This window comes from Thalassophryne amazonica, chromosome 4, assembly GCF_902500255.1.
Source record: "Thalassophryne amazonica chromosome 4, fThaAma1.1, whole genome shotgun sequence".
Lineage (NCBI taxonomy): Eukaryota > Metazoa > Chordata > Actinopteri > Batrachoidiformes > Batrachoididae > Thalassophryne > Thalassophryne amazonica.
This window is the reverse complement of record NC_047106.1, coordinates 126,962,730-126,984,190: the sequence shown is the minus strand read 5'-3', so window position 1 is coordinate 126,984,190 and position 21,461 is coordinate 126,962,730. Positions and strand designations below refer to the sequence as shown.

At 41.1% G+C, this 21,461-nt stretch overlaps 1 protein-coding gene across 2 annotated transcripts in view; it reads right to left on the bottom strand.

Moving 5' to 3' along the window:
• Window positions 1-21,461, bottom strand: part of bicra (BRD4 interacting chromatin remodeling complex associated protein) — an 81,845-nt gene that overhangs the window by 18,863 nt on the left and 41,521 nt on the right. For both annotated transcript variants that reach the window (XM_034168508.1, XM_034168509.1), the window contains exons 7-9: window positions 5,177-5,803; window positions 1,848-2,049; window positions 1,673-1,770 (exon numbers count right to left, since the gene is read on the bottom strand). In XM_034168508.1, the coding sequence (XP_034024399.1) occupies window positions 1,673-1,770; window positions 1,848-2,049; window positions 5,177-5,803 (927 nt within the window). The remainder of the gene's footprint in view (window positions 1-1,672; window positions 1,771-1,847; window positions 2,050-5,176; window positions 5,804-21,461) is intronic.

The following is a 21,461-nucleotide window of genomic DNA, read 5'->3' as shown; positions in this document are numbered from 1 at the left end:
AAAGCCATGAAGTTGCAATGTGCAGCAACTAATAAGGTTATCTCCTGAACCATTCACATTGTTTACAATATCTTTAACTGTCCAACTACCAAACAGGTTCAAAGCTCATATCGACAAAGAGCAGATCACATGTCTGCAGGTCAGAGACCAAACTGTTTGTGTGATGGTCTCGAAGCTTGACAAACGTCTTATATTAAATTTCCATAATCTTCCAAAACACCACTAACTAGCAGAAGGTGTTAGTCTTGGAGCCTAGCTACATACTGGTAATCTATAGCTAATGTAAGAGTAATTAAAAAAAGACACCACTGAAGTGTCCCAAGGTCAGACTGAGCTGAGATTAGGGGCTATTACCTGTTGAGCAGAAGTAAATGGTGTTAACAGCTGTGTTGCAGAGCTTCAGTTCATCCAGAAAAGTAGATAGATCCACTGTGTATTCTTGGGTCAGTCCATGTCTTGCTTCCAAGCTTGGCTCTCCTCTTGGGTCTTGTTATGGTTTGTATGGGTCTTGTTATGGTTTGTATCCTTATGGATGTGTATGATGTTGGTGACGCAGACATACGCACTTATCCACATTTACCTTTCCCTGCATTTTTACTGTGAAGCAGCAAACTCCTTAGTTCAGCTCACAGCACCGAGTAAACGGGAGTTAATGTGGGACAAACAACACAAGCATGTAGGACTGACAAATCAGGATGACCCTTGATGGTGATTGGTTAGAACTGCTGGCCATTAGTGGACTTTTAAACATTACATTACGTCACCAGGTGAAGCAACAAAGCGGGGACTCTTACTACCTGACAGACACACACATTTGTCAGTGTGCAATGACAAACATATATATTTTTTAAATAATCTGTATAACTCACCTTGAGTACATACTTGCAATTTATTACACAACAAAGGATTCTTAAATTTAAAAAAAATGGGATTACAGTTTTGATACATGTTCAACTCGTCCTTGACCACTGCACACTCCACAAAATGTCTATTTTTTGAGTTATAGCATCCACAGACAGGTGTGATGGCACAAGCACTACACCTTCTGTGTCAGTTAGCAGAGGTAACAGGACAACACTGAGCATCCACTGCAATTCAATAAATTTAGTGATGGTCTTGATGATAGTGGCAGATAAATTATAAAAGATATTCAATGAGACATGTCTGATACTCCATTTGGGGCAAGAACACAACCACCACATAGGGCAAATAGAATATAGTTAACTTCTGCTTTCAAAATTTAAAGCTGCAAGATTTATAATTTCTGAAGAACAAATTATTTGCTTGACATCACAATTTAATATCGATGTGATTTTGTGGCCGATTGGTTAGGGCAGGAATATGGAAACCAGCCAGCAGATACGGACAAAAACTATGGCTGCCGGGGATAATAAATTCCAATAATCAATATTATTTTCAATAAAGCTGGGGAATGCTCAGATACTGGGTGAAAGTCAACTGGGCAGGAATTCAAACTTCACTGAGATGTACTCATTTAGGATCTCCAGTTTAAATTTGGTCAAAGTCCAATTTTGTTCAGGTTTTCTTGTGCACAAGAAAGTGTGACTAATGCACGAGCAGAGTATAATTCTATATCCACCTTCTAGCCTTACAGGCAGCAGCGGAGAAAACCCAAGACCCGGCAGCAGACTGGCATTTTAATTTTACCAACCTGTGTAGGCTGGGTAAGGCTAGCAGGAGTCACAGTCTGATTCATCATTGCTCCACCTGGCCCTGGGGCTCCTGAGAATACCTGTAAGTCACTTGAACCTAAAACAAGCACAAACAGTTACAGTGAGAAACATTTACAAAGATCCTCAGGCGGTTGTTGCTGCAAACTGCCTTACCTGTAGCAGGAGTCTGAATGAGCAGTGAAGCCTGCTGTAGCACGGGGGAAAGCTGAGCAGGTGCGCCAGCACTAGCTGAGGACATTACCACTACTTTTTCAACAGGCACATCTTGTTGGGAGGTGAACTGACTGGTGGGCGGAGGTTGAGACTGAGGTTGAGACTGAGGTTGTTTGGCCTGCATCAAAATGTTCTGCTGAACCTGAAAAACCATATTTTCAGTCATGAAAAAACTCAACACACATCTCTTCATAATCAGTGTACGTGGTTCATTCAACTGCTTTGGTTTTTCATGGATGACATGAGTCCCAAGGCAGTAAATTTACTTGTCAGACCAAAAAGGTAAATTTTTTTTTTTTTGAACCAGCCTCTTGCTTTAAAGAGCATCAGTTTTCCACCACTTGCAGCTATTTTATTTTTTAAAACAGGTTTTTTTTTGTGTTTTTTTTTTTTTTTGGGCAGGTAGGTTATTTACTGAACCTGACTTCCTGGTCAATCCTGTGATCTTAGTGGAATCGATGGATATCCTCTTTGGAAAGCAGAGTAAGGAGACAGTATCCGGGTTTGCGTTTGCCATCAAAAGTGTATCTGTATATGATGAAAAGTGTTGAAAGTTTTGAGACATTCACTTATCTTGGCAGTGACATGCATACTTCTGGGCCCTTAGCCTTTGGGATTTGAGAGATGACTGTAAGAGCTGATGGGAGTTGAGGTTGCTGGACAGAAGTATTTAATGATGTGGAGATCTTTACAGGGGAACGAAGGTCCACGTCTGGTGCTTCCAGTCTTACTGTACGGCTGTGAGACTCACGAGTATACAGTGTCCAGCCAGTATACACTGAGCTTTTAGCAATTTTACTGCAACATGGATTTATTTAACATGATAAATACTCAAAATCTGACATGTGGAAACTGTACAGAATCATGGGAAACACTCAAAAAAGAACATCAATATCACCAAGTCAACCAATGCAACAGAAGCAGCAGCTTGTATTTGCCACCATGTTAGAAAATCTGTCACAACAGAGACAACAAAGGTTATTGATGACAAGCGATTGGAGCGACTATGGTTTTGTTCCGACTACCATTTTAATTCTGATTTATTTCAATTCTGATTCAAATCTGATCGCACTGATTGACTGTCCACATTATATACAGTGGCAAAATCTAACTTGTGTTCTACAGTACAAGCTCTGATCCACATTATTTGCTGTAGTAATGATACAGCGCCAAACGGGGCATGTGGGCAGAGCGTGGAGCAGCATATTTGGGGGGCGCATGAGGCGTCACATTAATCTTTCATCACATTTTTCCATACCATGGCAGAGCCTCATCACACCATGTGCCAGAAGAATGACTGACCCAGAGTGTGCATTTACAAGCTAGTTTGGGCTTTGTGTGTTTCATCTCTCCGTCGCCCACCACAACTCTGTCATTCAAGCTGCACAAAGGCTACATGGCTATCACTCGATAGCATATCCTTGCAAACATTTCCTATCAAACCTTTTCTATTTTATTGGAACAAGCAGCAGTGATGGGAGCTGTGTGATAACTGATTGGAATCACTTTTCAAGTAACCGATGAATGACGCTTGAAAGAGATTCGGGAAAAACGGATTTTGTGCATCCTCTGACGGTCCAGATTTACAAGATTAATTGCATCACGCTATTGGACACAGGCTAAACTGGATTATTTCATGCTGCAATTCGAGATGCGGGTAGTACAATTTCAAACACTGACATTTTTCCCAGGCGGTCTTTGGACAGGTTGGAGTGACAACAGCTGCCTTCAAACCTGTCAAAGTGTGACGCGAGACCACCACAACCAAAAATACCACCATTTTTCTTTTACGATGCTACTCTTTTGTCTGGGACAGCCAACAACCTCACTGTATACCGGGCTTACAGCAAAGACAAGATCTCTTTCGTACAAGGTATCTTCAGAGGATCCTTGGATATGAATGGAATAACTGTCAAACGAGTTGCTTGAGTATCACTTGCACTGAGGGAGCCTCAGCTACATTTCAGCCATATGTCACTTTTCTCTGTGCAGGATCCAGCAAGTAAGTATCTCAGTGTTGAGGATCCCAGCAGCTGGAGAAAGACAAGGGGTCATCCACATTTCACATGGCTACAGTAGTTAGATGGTTACTTTCAAGAGGAGAAATGGGCATGGATTGTTTGTGTGCCTCAGTAGTTGCCATTCAGGACCTGGGGTGGTTTCATGGTATGGTGAATACTGCATTGCGTGGAACCAGTGACTGGTAGGGTGCTCCACACCTCTCAGACAACCCACAGCTGGTATGTAGATTTGGGCCATTTTATATTCTACTGATGTAATCCCAGACTGACTGGATGATGCTGACATCAGGGCTCTGAGGGCTCCACACCAATTTCTTACTGATGTTTTTTTTTTATGATTTTGGCTGTCAGACTGCAAACTGAACTTGGGACAACCCAAATACCTCCCTTATGGCATTTTATGATTAGAAGCCATCTTCTTTTAGTTCTCAGGATTAAGACAATTCTGTCCAAAACACTATTTCCCTGTGCAGAACTTGAATCCTTCCATCATGCTTCACTGTTGCATGCAGACACCCATCCATGTACCACTCATCACACCTCAGTTGATCAACATGTCATGAATATAGACTTTGCTTCCAAGTCTCCCATGAAGGCCACGTTTGAGTAGATTTCCCCACCAGTTTATGCCAAGGTGTATTTGTGATGCCACAGCTGGACATCTCCGATGGTGAAAGAGTGCCTCTTTCCTAGTTTGCTACTGTATCCATGGTCCTAAACATTTCCTGCTTTGTCGTGCTTCTGCAGAACAACTTGACTGGAGATCTTTCTGATAAAGTAAGATGACCTTGTCTTTTGATGTGTCCAGTCTTACCAAGGCGTAAGAACATTTTAAACTTTTAGCAACCTGTTAGTCAAACATGACTGTTTCTCACCTATTTTTGTTCCGCCAACACAGCCATTTGTTTCATTTAGTGATTGTTCCATCCTACAAATTATAGTTGATCATTAGCACCTGGTTGGTATAAATATTTATTTATAACACCAATATACAGATATTTTTTATGCCCAAGTAACCCTAGAAGCAGCAATGCATATTTAAAGCAAAAGATGGGTGGACCAAATTTTGATAGGTTTTCTGTTGATACAGCCTTGGCTATATATTGATAAAAACTATGTATGACAAATACATTCAGGACATACCTGTTGACAAAGATAAAACAAAAAGCAAACATTACAGTGTTCTCTCTTCAATGTTTCTAACCAAGTTTTTGATTGAAGAAATTTTGAAATGAACTGAAACAATACCTGGTGCAGTTTGTCTAGCAGCTGTTTCTGTTGAGGGGAAGGCTGAGCGATGGCTGACAAAGTCTGAATTTGTGCCGCTACTAATTGCAGGTGATGCTGCTGATCTCCTGTCAAGCCCTGGATGGCAATCTGGGCTTTCACTAGAGTACTGGCAGAAGAACTGACAGGAGGCACTGTGAACTGGTGCTGTGCAGGTGGAGCAGGAGGAGGTTTAGGTGACTGTGACATCGGAGGCATTTCTTGCGGAAAGCATGCGGGCTGAGAGGCCTGCCGGGTCTGAGGCTGAAGCGGAGCTTGAATGAGAGCCTGCTGGGACTGTGTCTGCTGTGGTTGACTTTGTACATTTGCTTGCGGGGACTCTGTGATTTGGTTATGAACAATGAAAAGTGGCGGGTGAGATGAGGGTGTGCATGAGCGAGAGGGTGTTTGTGACTGAGGCTGTGGCTGAGAGGGAGGACGTGATTGCTGTTGAGGATGGGGTGACTGGATCTGCTGGTTCAGAGTGATGGGAGACTGAGAAGGTTGAGGACTATCTGCAACTGGGGCTGCTGTGGCGTGTGCAGGTAAGGCCGGTGACGGGGACATGCCCTGGATCTTCAAAGGTTGCTGATGTCCACTGGCTGGTACCTGAAGGAGCAGAACCACAAAGTGCTGATATGTTATCATGGATGGAAAACAGAAGATCAAGCACACAAATTAAAACTAACAATCTTGCAAACAGATGCTCATGAGAATAAAGATTTGGACTGACATCAACATTTATTGTAGCTATTACAGCATATTGCATTTGAAAGCAAATTATGTAAGCTCAAATTACACACTTCCAGATTCATTACTTAGATCAAAACTATGCAACAATGAAAGCACTTTGGGGTGTTACCCCTTTTTAAGGGACTAACCACTGGAAAAATGTGGTTGTGGAAGCAGTTTCATCAGTGTTTATTTACAAGTCAGCAGTATAAAAAGGTCAATAGGAGATGTGTTCATGGATCAAAAAGTTGGACAAGGAGCAAAACATAGCCTTAGAAAACCTATCCAAACCTAAACATGAACAAAACAAGAAAACAAGAAATCTGGTATGGAAGTAACACATATCAGACCCAATTTACAAGCCCCTCAAGTTTTGATGATATGGTCTTTGAGTTCTACTTGACTGCAGACAGTAAATTTTTTTTCATGTGTTGTGCTAAAAGTAATTTCATTTGTTCATATACATCCACTCCTGCACTTAGGACCTGCAACACAATCCACAGTTGAGACTCTAATGCATTTATTACTCTGTAATGTTGCCTTCTCACAGTATTTTAAAGAAGTTTTTGCACTGAAGATACCAAGGAATGTAGAGTGCCAGGTGTCATTTTGCCCCATTCTTCCTGCAAACACGTCATACCCCAGTCACACTAGTGCACGAATGAGCCCAAATGCCATACGAATGAGGATTCGAACAACAGTTGTGTAAATTCAGGCTGCACTCGAACGCCTCGTACATTTTTATAGTAGTCGGCACATTCATGCACCAGAGCACATGCACTCTACATATGTGTTGGAAAACATTCAAATGGCAGTGGAGTTGCAGTCGTACCACAATCTGACTGCAGTCGTAATATTTGTACGGCAATTCCCACGCAATTCGAAGCATTCGGACTGCGTTTGAGGGGCTGTACGAATTGTTCGAGCACGTCAACTCCTGGCCGAATGTCTCAACCGTTCTCCCCGCCACACTAGAGCACAAACGAGCCCAAATGCTGTACAAATGGATATTCAAACGACATTCATGCAAATTGAGCTGCAATCAAAGCCCTCGTACAGCAGTTGATTGAGTGCGTAACTCGAATAATTTGATTACAAATAATGTTTGAGGCAAATTCTTTGACTTGAGGTTTCGTTTAACGCTGTAGTGTATACACCAGGCCTGTATGTGGCGCTATAATGCTCCCACAAAAAGCAGAGAAGACGACAATATAGCATGTGCATAACCAACGTAAAGGCTAATTAATGTAGCAGCCGACACTACAACTTTACAAAGCAACCCAGTGAGTAAAATAAAGCCTTTTAAAAAAAAGAGGGTCTGCGCTGATTATCTGAAACAAACATTGCACATTTAACTTTAAGCAGTGTGTCTGTATATTTTTATTTTATTTTATTTTATTTTAAACACGGTTTGGTCCACTGGCTGCTCTCCACCTCCACAGATGAAACAAAAGGACACACACTTTAAGTGAATCATGTTTAATTATTCAAAAAATGCCTTTATTCTGATTTGATAAGCGTTTTTATCAACAGGCTGTACAGTTGATTTATCAGTGCAGCTTTTGTGGAAACGCTGCATTCCACATTTGTTTTTCACAGGCTGTGTTCACCTTCACATGCAGCCTGTCCACAGACTGAAGATTTCACAGACGGTCTGATAAAAGCTCCAAAAATCATAACAACGTGAAAACAGAGAATAGGGAACACCCTAAACTTACAAATCTGCATGATGACACGGCGACATTGTGCCATTGCTTATGGCCCCTTCACACATAACACAAATGAGGCTGAATGGCGCACAATGGAGGATTCAAATAGCACTTGTGAAAAATCGGAGCCGACTCCCACATGCACTCCACATTCGCATTGCGCTCGTGCTGGAAACCCAATCGAACATCCTCAAGATGAGGTCATACTGCCAACTGACTGTGGTCGCAACATTTGTACAGCATGTCGTACACAGGATGGACCATTCAGACTGCGGTCGAGAGGCTGCACAAAACTGTCAGCCACGTCAAACCCTGGCCGAATGTCGCGACTGAGCCAGCCTTCACACCAGCGGCCGAATGAGAGTGAATGGTGTGCATATGCCCGTTCGACTCTCACTTGGCCAGAGTCGAGGTGCCACCCACGAGCTTCCAACAGCAGTCGCTGGGCACTTAAGACTATTTTCAGAGGTTGTTTTCCAAAATCAGGAGGGTTTATGTGGATAAGTTTTCATCAGGCTCTGATGATGAATCTAACTGAAAAAACTTTATATTTACACACATACACACAAAAACAATACCCTGCCTGTACTACTTCTGTATGAGTGCAATACTAACGGCATTTAATTTTACAGTATTTAGAAAGAAAAACAAAAAAGATTATGTCCATATGACTCCTATCACTCTGGTACATTTCTGGTAGCTGAAGTCTTACTGCTCCCACAGCAGCTCTAAGACGCTATACAAATGATCAAGCTCATTTACACACGCTCCAAGATCCATACGGTCATCTAAATCCTCTCCTACTTGCTGCAGTTTTCTTCCTTTTGTTGTAGCCTTATATACACACACACACACACACACACACACACACACAAAACCAATGTCTTCCTGTATTACTGTTCAAGATGTCCTGTCTTGTGGTGCATACATGTTCAGCACTGAAAGGTAAACAATTAGCTCCCTCTAGTCATACCCAAGGCAACAGAACAAGATCTCAACAAGTCCTGAAATGTCTGGACCTCATCCAGCACATGCCTCAAACTGGATCTCATCCTACCCTTTCTAAGTGTAGAACCAGCTCCAGCGGCCATCAGATGCCAAGTTACTTGAAAAATGATGTCCTCTTCTCAGATTACATGAGGTATTCTGTCAAGTATCGAGGTTAATTCAGATAGATATTTCAAAATCATATTTATTTAAACTCCTCAGAGGAATATTTAAGTTATATATATTGATTACATCACACAGCTGACATTCCGTAAATCCCATGGCTTCATTTTATTACTTCTGATTTATTATTAAACATAATCTAATATTTTTGGGTAATTTAAACCTTATTACAAAATTTAAATCAAAGATGTTTTGATTTATATGTTAATGACCTTTCACCTTGCAGTGTCTGCATGATCATACTTTGGCAATTGCTCATATATTCCATTTCTGCTAATAAACACCCCTACCTTCTACACCCCTACATACCACAGAAGCACTAGGTGTGGCCAAATCTACTATTTAATTCATTCTTCCATCCAATTTTGAGAAGTTGAACAAGTGGAATTTTTGTTTTTTTAGAAGCTCTTCTCTACCTCTATTTTTCAGAACAACAGAGATAATGACCCACTGAAATAAACACACACGAAAAAAATTAAACAAAAATCTCTGAATACCAAACATGAATGTAATTTACAACAGTTTGCCAGATAAAGTACACCCTCCAGGACATATGTATGTGGAGCTCAACAGCAAAGAAAATGTTAATTTTAAATTAACATGTAAACCACCAATCAGACAACAAGAAGGCCATTAAAAATACAAGCTGGAGTGTAAACAGATTTCCCTGTGAGCATTTTTCAAGGCGCAGTTTGCTACATGCACTGATTATTTTGGTGTTTGTAACTGGTGAACGTGCATGTTTCATTTAGAGATACTGGCCTGTGGTTCTACTTTTAGGTACAACAAATAAATGTATGAAATAAAAAAATTAAGTAAAGAAAAAAGCTTAAGTAAGATAACAGATTCAAGTGGGACTCTACATATGTGTTGGAAAACATTCAAATGGCAGTGGAGTTGCAGTCGTACCACAATCTGACTGCAGTCGTAATATTTGTACGGCAATTCCCACGCAATTCGAAGCATTCGGACTGCATTTGAGGGGCTGTACGAATTGTTCGAGCACGTCAACTCCTGGCCGAATGTCTCAACCGTTCTCCCCGCCACACTAGAGCACAAACGAGCCCAAATGCTGTACAAATGGATATTCAAACGACATTCATGCAAATTGAGCTGCAATCAAAGCCCTCGTACAGCATTTGTGTGTGCCCTCCACAAAGTCAGTCACATGTGCACGGCCAGCATGAATGTAGTGAATGTGCACGTAGCTGTTGAGCTGCTGTGGAACTGGGGAAAATTCAAATAGCAGTCGAAAGGCAGTCGTACCACAGTCTGACTGCATTTGGAGTAGGGCTGAAACGATTGAGTGCGTAACTCGAATAATTTGATTACAAATAATGTTTGAGGCAAATTCTTTGACTTGAGGTTTCGTTTAACGCTGTAGTGTATACACCAGGCCTGTATGTGGCGCTATAATGCTCCCACAAAAAGCAGAGAAGACGACAATATAGCATGTGCATAACCAACGTAAAGGCTAATTAATGTAGCAGCCGACACTACAACTTTACAAAGCAACCCAGTGAGTAAAATAAAGCCTTTTAAAAAAAAGAGGGTCTGCGCTGATTATCTGAAACAAACATTGCACATTTAACTTTAAGCAGTGTGTCTGTATATTTTTATTTTATTTTATTTTATTTTAAACACGGTTTGGTCCACTGGCTGCTCTCCACCTCCACAGATGAAACAAAAGGACACACACTTTAAGTGAATCATGTTTAATTATTCAAAAAATGCCTTTATTCTGATTTGATAAGCGTTTTTATCAACAGGCTGTACAGTTGATTTATCAGTGCAGCTTTTGTGGAAACGCTGCATTCCACATTTGTTTTTCACAGGCTGTGTTCACCTTCACATGCAGCCTGTCCACAGACTGAAGATTTCACAGACGGTCTGATAAAAGCTCCAAAAATCATAACAACGTGAAAACAGAGAATAGGGAACACCCTAAACTTACAAATCTGCATGATGACACGGCGACATTGTGCCATTGCTTATGGCCCCTTCACACATAACACAAATGAGGCTGAATGGCGCACAATGGAGGATTCAAATAGCACTTGTGAAAAATCGGAGCCGACTCCCACATGCACTCCACATTCGCATTGCGCTCGTGCTGGAAACCCAATCGAACATCCTCAAGATGAGGTCATACTGCCAACTGACTGTGGTCGCAACATTTGTACAGCATGTCGTACACAGGATGGACCATTCAGACTGCGGTCGAGAGGCTGCACAAAACTGTCAGCCACGTCAAACCCTGGCCGAATGTCGCGACTGAGCCAGCCTTCACACCAGCGGCCGAATGAGAGTGAATGGTGTGCATATGCCCGTTCGACTCTCACTTGGCCAGAGTCGAGGTGCCACCCACGAGCTTCCAACAGCAGTCGCTGGGCACTTAAGACTATTTTCAGAGGTTGTTTTCCAAAATCAGGAGGGTTTATGTGGATAAGTTTTCATCAGGCTCTGATGATGAATCTAACTGAAAAAACTTTATATTTACACACATACACACAAAAACAATACCCTGCCTGTACTACTTCTGTATGAGTGCAATACTAACGGCATTTAATTTTACAGTATTTAGAAAGAAAAACAAAAAAGATTATGTCCATATGACTCCTATCACTCTGGTACATTTCTGGTAGCTGAAGTCTTACTGCTCCCACAGCAGCTCTAAGACACTATACAAATGATCAAGCTCATTTACACACGCTCCAAGATCCATACGGTCATCTAAATCCTCTCCTACTTGCTGCAGTTTTCTTCCTTTTGTTGTAGCCTTACACACACACACACACACACACACACACACACACACACACACACACACACACACACACACACACACACACACACACACACACACACACACACACACACACACACACACACACACACACACACACACACACACACACACACACACACACACAAAACCAATGTCTTCCTGTATTACTGTTCAAGATGTCCTGTCTTGTGGTGCATACATGTTCAGCACTGAAAGGTAAACAATTAGCTCCCTCTAGTCATACCCAAGGCAACAGAACAAGATCTCAACAAGTCCTGAAATGTCTGGACCTCATCCAGCACATGCCTCAAACTGGATCTCATCCTACCCTTTCTAAGTGTAGAACCAGCTCCAGCGGCCATCAGATGCCAAGTTACTTGAAAAATGATGTCCTCTTCTCAGATTACATGAGGTATTCTGTCAAGTATCGAGGTTAATTCAGATAGATATTTCAAAATCATATTTATTTAAACTCCTCAGAGGAATATTTAAGTTATATATATTGATTACATCACACAGCTGACATTCCGTAAATCCCATGGCTTCATTTTATTACTTCTGATTTATTATTAAACATAATCTAATATTTTTGGGTAATTTAAACCTTATTACAAAATTTAAATCAAAGATGTTTTGATTTATATGTTAATGACCTTTCACCTTGCAGTGTCTGCATGATCATACTTTGGCAATTGCTCATATATTCCATTTCTGCTAATAAACACCCCTACCTTCTACACCCCTACATACCACAGAAGCACTAGGTGTGGCCAAATCTACTATTTAATTCATTCTTCCATCCAATTTTGAGAAGTTGAACAAGTGGAATTTTTGTTTTTTTAGAAGCTCTTCTCTACCTCTATTTTTCAGAACAACAGAGATAATGACCCACTGAAATAAACACACACGAAAAAAATTAAACAAAAATCTCTGAATACCAAACATGAATGTAATTTACAACAGTTTGCCAGATAAAGTACACCCTCCAGGACATATGTATGTGGAGCTCAACAGCAAAGAAAATGTTAATTTTAAATTAACATGTAAACCACCAATCAGACAACAAGAAGGCCATTAAAAATACAAGCTGGAGTGTAAACAGATTTCCCTGTGAGCATTTTTCAAGGCGCAGTTTGCTACATGCACTGATTATTTTGGTGTTTGTAACTGGTGAACGTGCATGTTTCATTTAGAGATACTGGCCTGTGGTTCTACTTTTAGGTACAACAAATAAATGTATGAAATAAAAAAATTAAGTAAAGAAAAAAGCTTAAGTAAGATAACAGATTCAAGTGGGACAAGCCCTTTTGTGGTGCATCCCAAAGTTTGTGGACAACTTAAAAAATAAAACTACAAAAAATGTTTAATCTTTTGTCTGCAATACTGTCATTCTTCTCTTCTTCATTATTACTATCATCCTCTATTTATTATAGCTCTGTTCACTATTTATGCACCCATGCACCATACTACTCCTACACAGCAGGAATACTGCTTAAAACTACACAACATTGCACAAAATTGCCAATACTGCATAAATTGCACATCTGAACATCATCTAAACTGTACATCCCTTAAATAGTGTATATAATACATTATTATATGGCTATGACAGTACGCACGCTCTGAATGGCTGATTTCCGGTCTGATATTTTCCTATAACAGACCATTACCATGACAATCGATCCAAATCACGTATCAGATTTGCGACTCTGTTGACAATTTTCACAGTGCAAAATAAAACTTAACAAAAAGCAAACAAGGAAAATGGAGGAATTAACAGCAAACGAGCTCAAATGAAATGAAGACCAACAAGATGGAAAACACAGCTCTGAAGTCAATAACAGACTGAAAACTTCGTTACAAACCAGAAAGCTAAAAACATGATTAGGAAAACCAAATTGGACATACTCCATAAATATCTAAACAACATTGGGAAAAAACACATAGATTGAACGCTTAGCAGCTAACAACTGGCCCATCAGTTAGCAAGTTCTTCACGGAGATGAAGAAAGTGAATAGGTCTGACTAGGGATGGGTATTGATCAGATTTTATCGATATCGATGCCATTATCGATTCTGCTTCTCAATCCGATTCCTTATCGATACCTCTTGTGAATTTTGTACTAAAAGTAGGCTTTACAGGCTTTCTATGTATTTCATTGAGTCTTAAAGTAAATAAATATGAAACTGGTCACTGTATCCTTTGTTTCGCTTTGAAGTTATTAATTCCGACTGGACTCTATCGTTTTAACTTGACTCAACAGAGAGCCACGCAGCGTTTGGAGCTGTGTGAACAGAACGGAGGACAATTCTCGTTTCTTTCTCCCAGCAAGACAGGAGTCCCAGTTAGTGACTTTAATCAGCACAAAAGTGACTCACGATTGACACATTCAGGGATGAAAGTGATGAAAACAAAAAAAGCTGAAACCCAAAATTACCCCCAACACCACCTGTACAAAAATGTTTGAATTCTAGAAGCTCTGAAATGCAATCTGGGACTATTCCAGACAATAAACTGGAGAGTGCAGCATCCATTTAGGTGAGAAAAAAAAAACAACAAAAAAAAAACAACTTTCCTTATTCAAATTCATTCCAGGGGTTTTCTGCTCTTACTAGGATGCAGCAGTTTTCTGGCAGATAGTTCTGGAGGAAATCACTGAAGAAATTAACACATTGAAAATATGGTTTGACCGAAACAAACTGTCATTAAAACTTAAATAAGACAGGGATGAAACGGAGGTGTAAGAGTCACTAGGTGTTCACAGGAAACACTTATTTATTTCTGTATTTATTTATGTTCATTGTTAGTTGGTTTTATATTTTCTGTTGTTTCTATTCAGGTTCTTTTTGTCTCTTTCTCAAAATTGTATATAATATCTAATCATTAGATTATTAATAAATAAAAATAAATAAAAAATATTACAATTTGTAATACATTTGACTCTTTTAAGACAACAAACGCTTATTATACAGAAAACAAATGCACCTGATGACAGCTGCAACTGCTTATTGCTAACTTTAACATTGAAAATGCCACAGACATGCTAATGCGTTAGCATCGCTCCCGTTTTTAAGTTATAAAATATATCTATCAACTGTTTCAGAAGACCATAACAGGTCGGTTTAACGTAAAAAAGGTAAATAATACTCACAGACTATGCTCTTTTGGGTTTAAGCAGGGGAAAATTAAGATAAAGCGAAAGGAAAAAATTAATAAACAAAGCAATAGATCAAAGCACTGCTTCAATCTGCGAACCACTGCTTCGATTTGGTTCAAAGTTCAAAGCAAAGCCGCGCTGCAGAAAAGTTCATTACGGACCCGCTGCAGGGTCTGTAATCAATGTAGAGAAATGATCATTTTCCTGACAAACACCCCCAAAAACAACGACCACTCTAAGGGACCGATAACGGAATTGTTAAGCAAAAAGCTTACTGATGTCGGTGGATCGAATCATTTCTTAACAATACCCGAAAGGAACCGGTTCTTGATACCCATCCCTAGGTCTGACTATGCGCCCAAAACCGTCAGCAGCTTTCATATTTGGGTGATATTTGGAAGTTTGTATATATATATATATATATATATATATATATATATATAACGAATTATTAACCTCGCTTGCTCGGACTGTACAAGGAAAATAAATAAATAAAAATCAGACCTATTTTTTTTTTTTTTTTTACACGGACCTCGCTATGCTCAGTCTGTACTGTAAACACCTCGATCTGATATTTTCCTGAACAGACCTCCCACTCGGTAAATAATCCTTTATTATTCAGTCTAATAATGTGCATTTTATAATGTGTTTTTTCAAAATCATCTGATGTGAACTTTTTACATGCAAAATTTAAAGTTAGAATGAAGAGAGTAAGAATTTCATTGTGTGGTATAAATGCCTGTTTTTACTGTGCACATGACAACAAAAACTCTTAACTACTGAAATCTTGGCTTACAGAATCAAACATAAATGAGGATGTTTTCACAATACATCTGAAGTTGTGTTATCAGAAAGTTCAAAAGATAAACACAACCAGAAAGTGATGGCATGAGACCACCCCCAATAAGTGATAATTTAGTAACTTGTTACTTAGTAACTAATCTCTATTACTTCTTCTTTGTCTTTTGGCTGTTCCCGTTAGGGGTCGCCACAGCAGATCAATTGTTTCCATCTCACCCTGTCCTCTGTATCTTCCTCTGACACACCAACCACCTGCATGTCCTCCCTCAGCACATCCATAAACCTCCTCTTTGGCCTCCTTCTTCTCCTCCTGCCTGGTGGCACCATCCTCAGCATCTTTCTCCCTATATACCCTGGGTCACTCCTCTGCACATGTCCAAACCATCTCAATCTCGCCTCTGTGACTTTGTCTCCAAACCGTCCCACCTGAGCTGTCCCTCTGATATGTTCATTCCTAATCTTATCCATTCTTGTTACTCCCAAAGAGAATCTCAACATCTTCAGCTCTGCCACCTCCAGCTCTGCCTCCTGTCTTTTTGTTAGTGCCATTGTCTCTAAACCATAGAACATAGTTGGTCTCACTACTGTCTTGTAAACTTTCCCCTTCACTCTTGCTGATATTCTTCGGTCACAAATCACTCCTGCCACCTTTCTCCACCCACTCCACCCTGCCTGCACTCTCTTCTTGACCTCTTTACTACACCCTCCATTACTTTGGACAGTTGACCTCAAGTATTGAAACTCATCTACTTTCACCACTTCTACTCCTTGTAATTGCACTATTCCACTGGGCTCCGTCTCATTCACACACATGTACTCAGTCTTGCTTCTACTGACTTTCATTCCCTTTCTCTCCAGAGCATATCTCCACCTCTCCAGACTAGACTCAACTTGCTCTCTACTCTCACTACAGATCACAATGTCATCTGCAAATATCATAGTCCATGGGGACTCCTGTCTGATCTCATCCTTACCTGTCCATCACTATTGCGAACAAGAAAGGACTCAGAGCTGATCCTTGGTGTAATCCCAGCTCCACCTTGAATGAGTCTGTCATTCCGACTACGCATCTCACAGCTGTCACACTATTCTTGTACATGTCCTGCACTACCCTAACATACTTCTCTGCCACTCCAGACTTCCTCATACAATACCACAGCTCTTCTCTTGGCACCCTGTCATAAGCTTTTTCTAAGTCCACAAACACACAATGTAAATCCTTCTGGCCTTCTCTGTACTTCAACAGTATTCTCAGAGCAAACATTGCATCTGTAGTGCTCTTTCTCGGCATGAAACCATATTGCTGCTCACAGATCTTCACCTGTTTTATAAACCTAGCTTCTACTACTCTTTCCCATAACTTCATGCTGTGGCTGATCAACTTTATGCCTCTGTAGTTACAGCAGCTCTGCACATCACCCTTGTTCTTGAAAATAGGAACCAGCACACTTCGTCTCCACTCCTCAGGCATCCTGTCACTTTCCAAGATTTTATTAAACAATCTGGTTAGAAACTCTACTGCCATCTCTCCTAGACATTTCCATGCCTCCACTGGAATGTCATCTGGACCAACTGCCTTTCCACTTTTCATCCTCTTCATAGCAGCCTCACTTCTTCCTTACTCATCTCTTGTACTTCCTGATTTACTCTAACCACATCATCCAGCCTTTTCTCTCGCTCATTTTCTTTATTCATCAGCTCTTCAAAATATTCCCTCCACCTTCTCAGCACACACTCCTCACTTGTCAGCACATTACCATGTGCATCTTTTACCACCCTAACCTGCTGCACATCCTTTCCAGCTCCGTCCCTTTGTCTGGCCAATCGGTATAAGTCCTTTTCTCCTTCCTTACTATTCAACTTCTTGTACAGCTCACAATATGCCTTTTCCTTCACTTTTGCCACTTCTCTTTTCGCCTTACGCCGCATCTCCTTGTACTCCTGTCTACTTTCTTCATCTATCTGACTATCCCAAAACTTTTTCGCCAACCTCTTTCTCCTTATGCTTTCCTGGACCTCTTCATTCCACCACCAAGTCTCCTTGTCTTCCTTCCACTGTCCAGACGTCATACCCAGTACTGTCCTAGCTGTCTCCCTCACCACATCTGCAGTACTTTTCCAAAAGTACTTAGTAGTTGTCCAAAATTGCTTCCCCTCCAACCAGTGCTTCTCTCACCTGCTCGCTAAATTTCACACAACAGTCTTCCTCCTTCAGCTTCCACCATCTGATCCTTTGTTGAGCTCTCACTCTCTTCTTCTTCTTTACCTCTAAAGTCATCCTACAAACAACCACCCAATGCCGTCTAACAACACTCTCTCCTGCCACCACCTTACAGTCTCTGATTTCTTTTAGCTTGTATCTCCTACAAAGAATGTAGTCCACCTGTGTGCACCTTCCTCCACTCTCATATGTCACCCTGTGCTCCTCCCCTTTTTTAAAGTAGGTATTCACCACAGCCATTTCCATCCTTTTTGCAAAATCAACTACCATCTGTCCTTCCCCATTCCTATCCTTGATACCATATCTACCCATTACTTCCTCATCACCTCTGTTCCCTTCACCAACATGCTCATTGAAGTCCACTCCTATCACTACACTTTCATGCTTGGGCACAATCTCCACCACCTCATCTAACACGCTCCAGAAATCTTCTTTCTCCTTCATCTCACAACCTACCTATGGGGCATATGCACTGATGATATTCATCATCACCCCTTCAATTTCCAACTTCACACTCATCACCCTGTCAGACACTCGCTTAACCTCCAACACACTTAACATACTCTTCCTTTAAAATGACCCCAACACCATTTCTCTTCCTATCCTCACCATGGTACAACAACTTGTACCCACCGCTGATGCTCCTGCTCTTACTTCCCTTCCACTTGGTCTCTTGCACACACAATATGTCTACCTTTCTCCTCTCCATCATATCAGCCAGCTCTCTCCCTTTACCAGTCATACTGCCAACATTCAAAGTCCCCACTCTCATTTCCACCCTTCTAGTTTTCTTCTTCTCCCGCTGTTTGTGGAAACGTTCTCCCCCTCTTCTTCATCGTCTTTGCCCAACAGTACCCCAATTTCCACCGGCACACTGTTGGGCAACAGCACCGGTGGCGGACGTTGTTAACCCAGGCCGCGGCCGATCCGGTATGGAAATTCGATTCTTAGTCTGCATAGTTGGGTTGGATTGTTTTACGCTGGATGCCCTTCGTGACGCAACCCTCCGGGCTTGGGACCGGCACTCAGAATGCACTGGCTGCACAGTCCATGTGGCTAATCTCTATTATTACTATTGCTTTATTAATTACAGCTAACCAGACTCCACTCCAGTTCACATGAGACACCACCTGCTCCTCTCTGTGTCGAGCACAGATCTGTCACAGAACAGAGCTACCAATATTGTCGTGCCATAAATGTCTCACCTCCAACAATGGGGAAAAAAAAAAAAAAAAAACCCTGATTTTTCGATAAAACTTTGAATTACAGCAGACATTGCAGAAGAGAAATGAATGTGAATCAGGCAGCAGAGACACCGCTCAGTGGCTCTTCAAAGCTTTCTCATGGTGCAGCTTTGAAAGGTCTTTATGACTAGTGCAATGTCAAAGAATCAGCAGGAAACCACAAATCCAGTGTCATACACGAGTACTTTAAATGGAGAATTGCTCACAACTAATGATAGGGCTATGAACGTAATAATTACATCTGAAAAGTCAAGAACACCGGGAGCAAAACTGGTCCATTTATCTGCCAAAAACAAGCAATGTATGCAAGTTTAACTTCCACTACAAACCACTTCTTGATTTGCTGATCATCTCCATTGAAGAAAAAAAGAAAAAAATCAATTATTCTAAAAGAAAATGTCAAGCAACTTATGTACTGGCGTACTACAAACCCTGCACTAACTGCAGCCTTTAAATATGAAATTCAACAACAGTGTGATCCAAGTTCATTAAGTTGTATTTCACTCTTTCAACACCAGAGGGGGGTAAATCAATTGAAACACTTGGACACATAATGAGGCTCCATTTAGCACAACCAGTGATATCTGCTTTGCAGACTCCAACACTTAGAAACACAGGCACTGCACACATTTCACAACATTCCACAGCATTATTTTAAGTTAACCATCACACATTTGCAGTACCAATGAAAAGTTTCGGCACCATCCCCAGCCACATGTCCCATCCACTCTTTAATTCCAGTTTATCTTTCCCATTCCATTCCATAATTTGTCTCATATTTGCCATTGTAGTGGGCATTATGTTTCATACCGTGGCTGCAGGCTTGGCAGTTGGACAGAACATAAAGGACAAGCACACAGCATTCAGGAAGCATTGTTATTCAGGAGGTATACAAACTACACGTGTACAACTACACAGCTCTTCATAAACTGATCATTTATCCAGCATCCACTAACAGTCCAACAGGTTGTAATCTATGGGATATTACACAGGCAATACAAAGTTGCCCTTGCTGTATATCAAAGTTCACTAAATACAACAAGGTTTGTCCTCATTATATGTTATGAGGACAAACCTTGCATGTGATCCTTTTGTGAGTAACAAAAGGATCACTTTTGTGTTTTGAGTCCCTGTCTACAAAACCTCACTGGGATTGAGTAACCCGCTCATCTACATTTTTGCTGTAGATGCGGTGGGGGCAGTCATTGATAAGTTATGTAATTTAAATCGCAAGAAATTTCTAAATTCTTGGTCATGTTACAAGTTTGTTTCCTTAGGCAAACACTTCATCTGCATTGTTTCAGTCCATCAAACTGCGTCGGCCTGGTGTCCTATCCAGGGGGAGTCATAGGCCCCAGGGCTCAACATTACAGTTGTTGACTTGTCCAAAGCAACTACAGATTCTCCGGGGACAAGTTAATGCATTCCTGCAGTTGTGCACCAAAGCCCTGAACCATACTAACAGTGATCGGACATGATGATCAAAACCAGGTATGTCTCGACTGGATCGTTTTCCTATCCTTGTTGGCTCGATAAGGCATTTTGTGATTGATCATATGGCATAAATTAAACTCAGTCAGCGCCGCTGCTGAGTTCAGCACAGAGCTGCATGTTTTTAAAATACATAAACCCACTCCATGTAAATGTGGTCTACTTCAAAAATAATGCCCAGCTCATCAACCATTCGGAAGATTCAGACAGCTTTCGGTGGCTTTTCAGTCGTGTGACTATCCGAGAAATTGTGGACAAGCTGGACATGTCAGGGCATGTTACAACATGTCCTGTGAGGCTTCATCACGGAGGTGCTGTTGCTGCGCCATAAGCTTCGTGCCGATGAATTTCGCCGCCACTCTTTTCATGACAAAATCTTCTTTCAAAGTGGAATGTGCCGAAAAAGTGCTGATGTCCACCTCTTCCGCAATTTCTCGGACAGTCACACATCACCACAGCATTCACTTTGGAAATGATCCGGTCGTTTCAGCGTGTTGATGCCGATCGGAGCGCGGCACGCCCTCCATCGTTGTGCGGCCGTCTTTAAACCGGTTGTACTGCTCCTTAATCTGTGTGATGCCCGGAGGATCGTCACCGAAAGCCGTATGAATAATCCGAATGGTTTCCACCTGGCTATGCCCAGTTTGTTGCAAAAGTTGATGCAGTCGCGCTGCTCCAGTTGTTCCGCCATTTCCTTGTAAAGAAAAAAAACGACGAGAGACTACACCCATCTTTACACAAAGGCTGCTTACAAGCAAATGACACAACCGACAGGCATGAAAAAAATCACGCATGCGCACGAAGGGTCAAGGTTGGCTCATGAAAGCACACGTAATTCAAATCCATCAGGTTTTTGAAAAAATAAAAAGGTCGGATACTTTTCTAACAGACCTCTTATATTGTGAAACAAGCACACTCACACCATGCATCTGAATTTCAGACAAAAGCCAAAT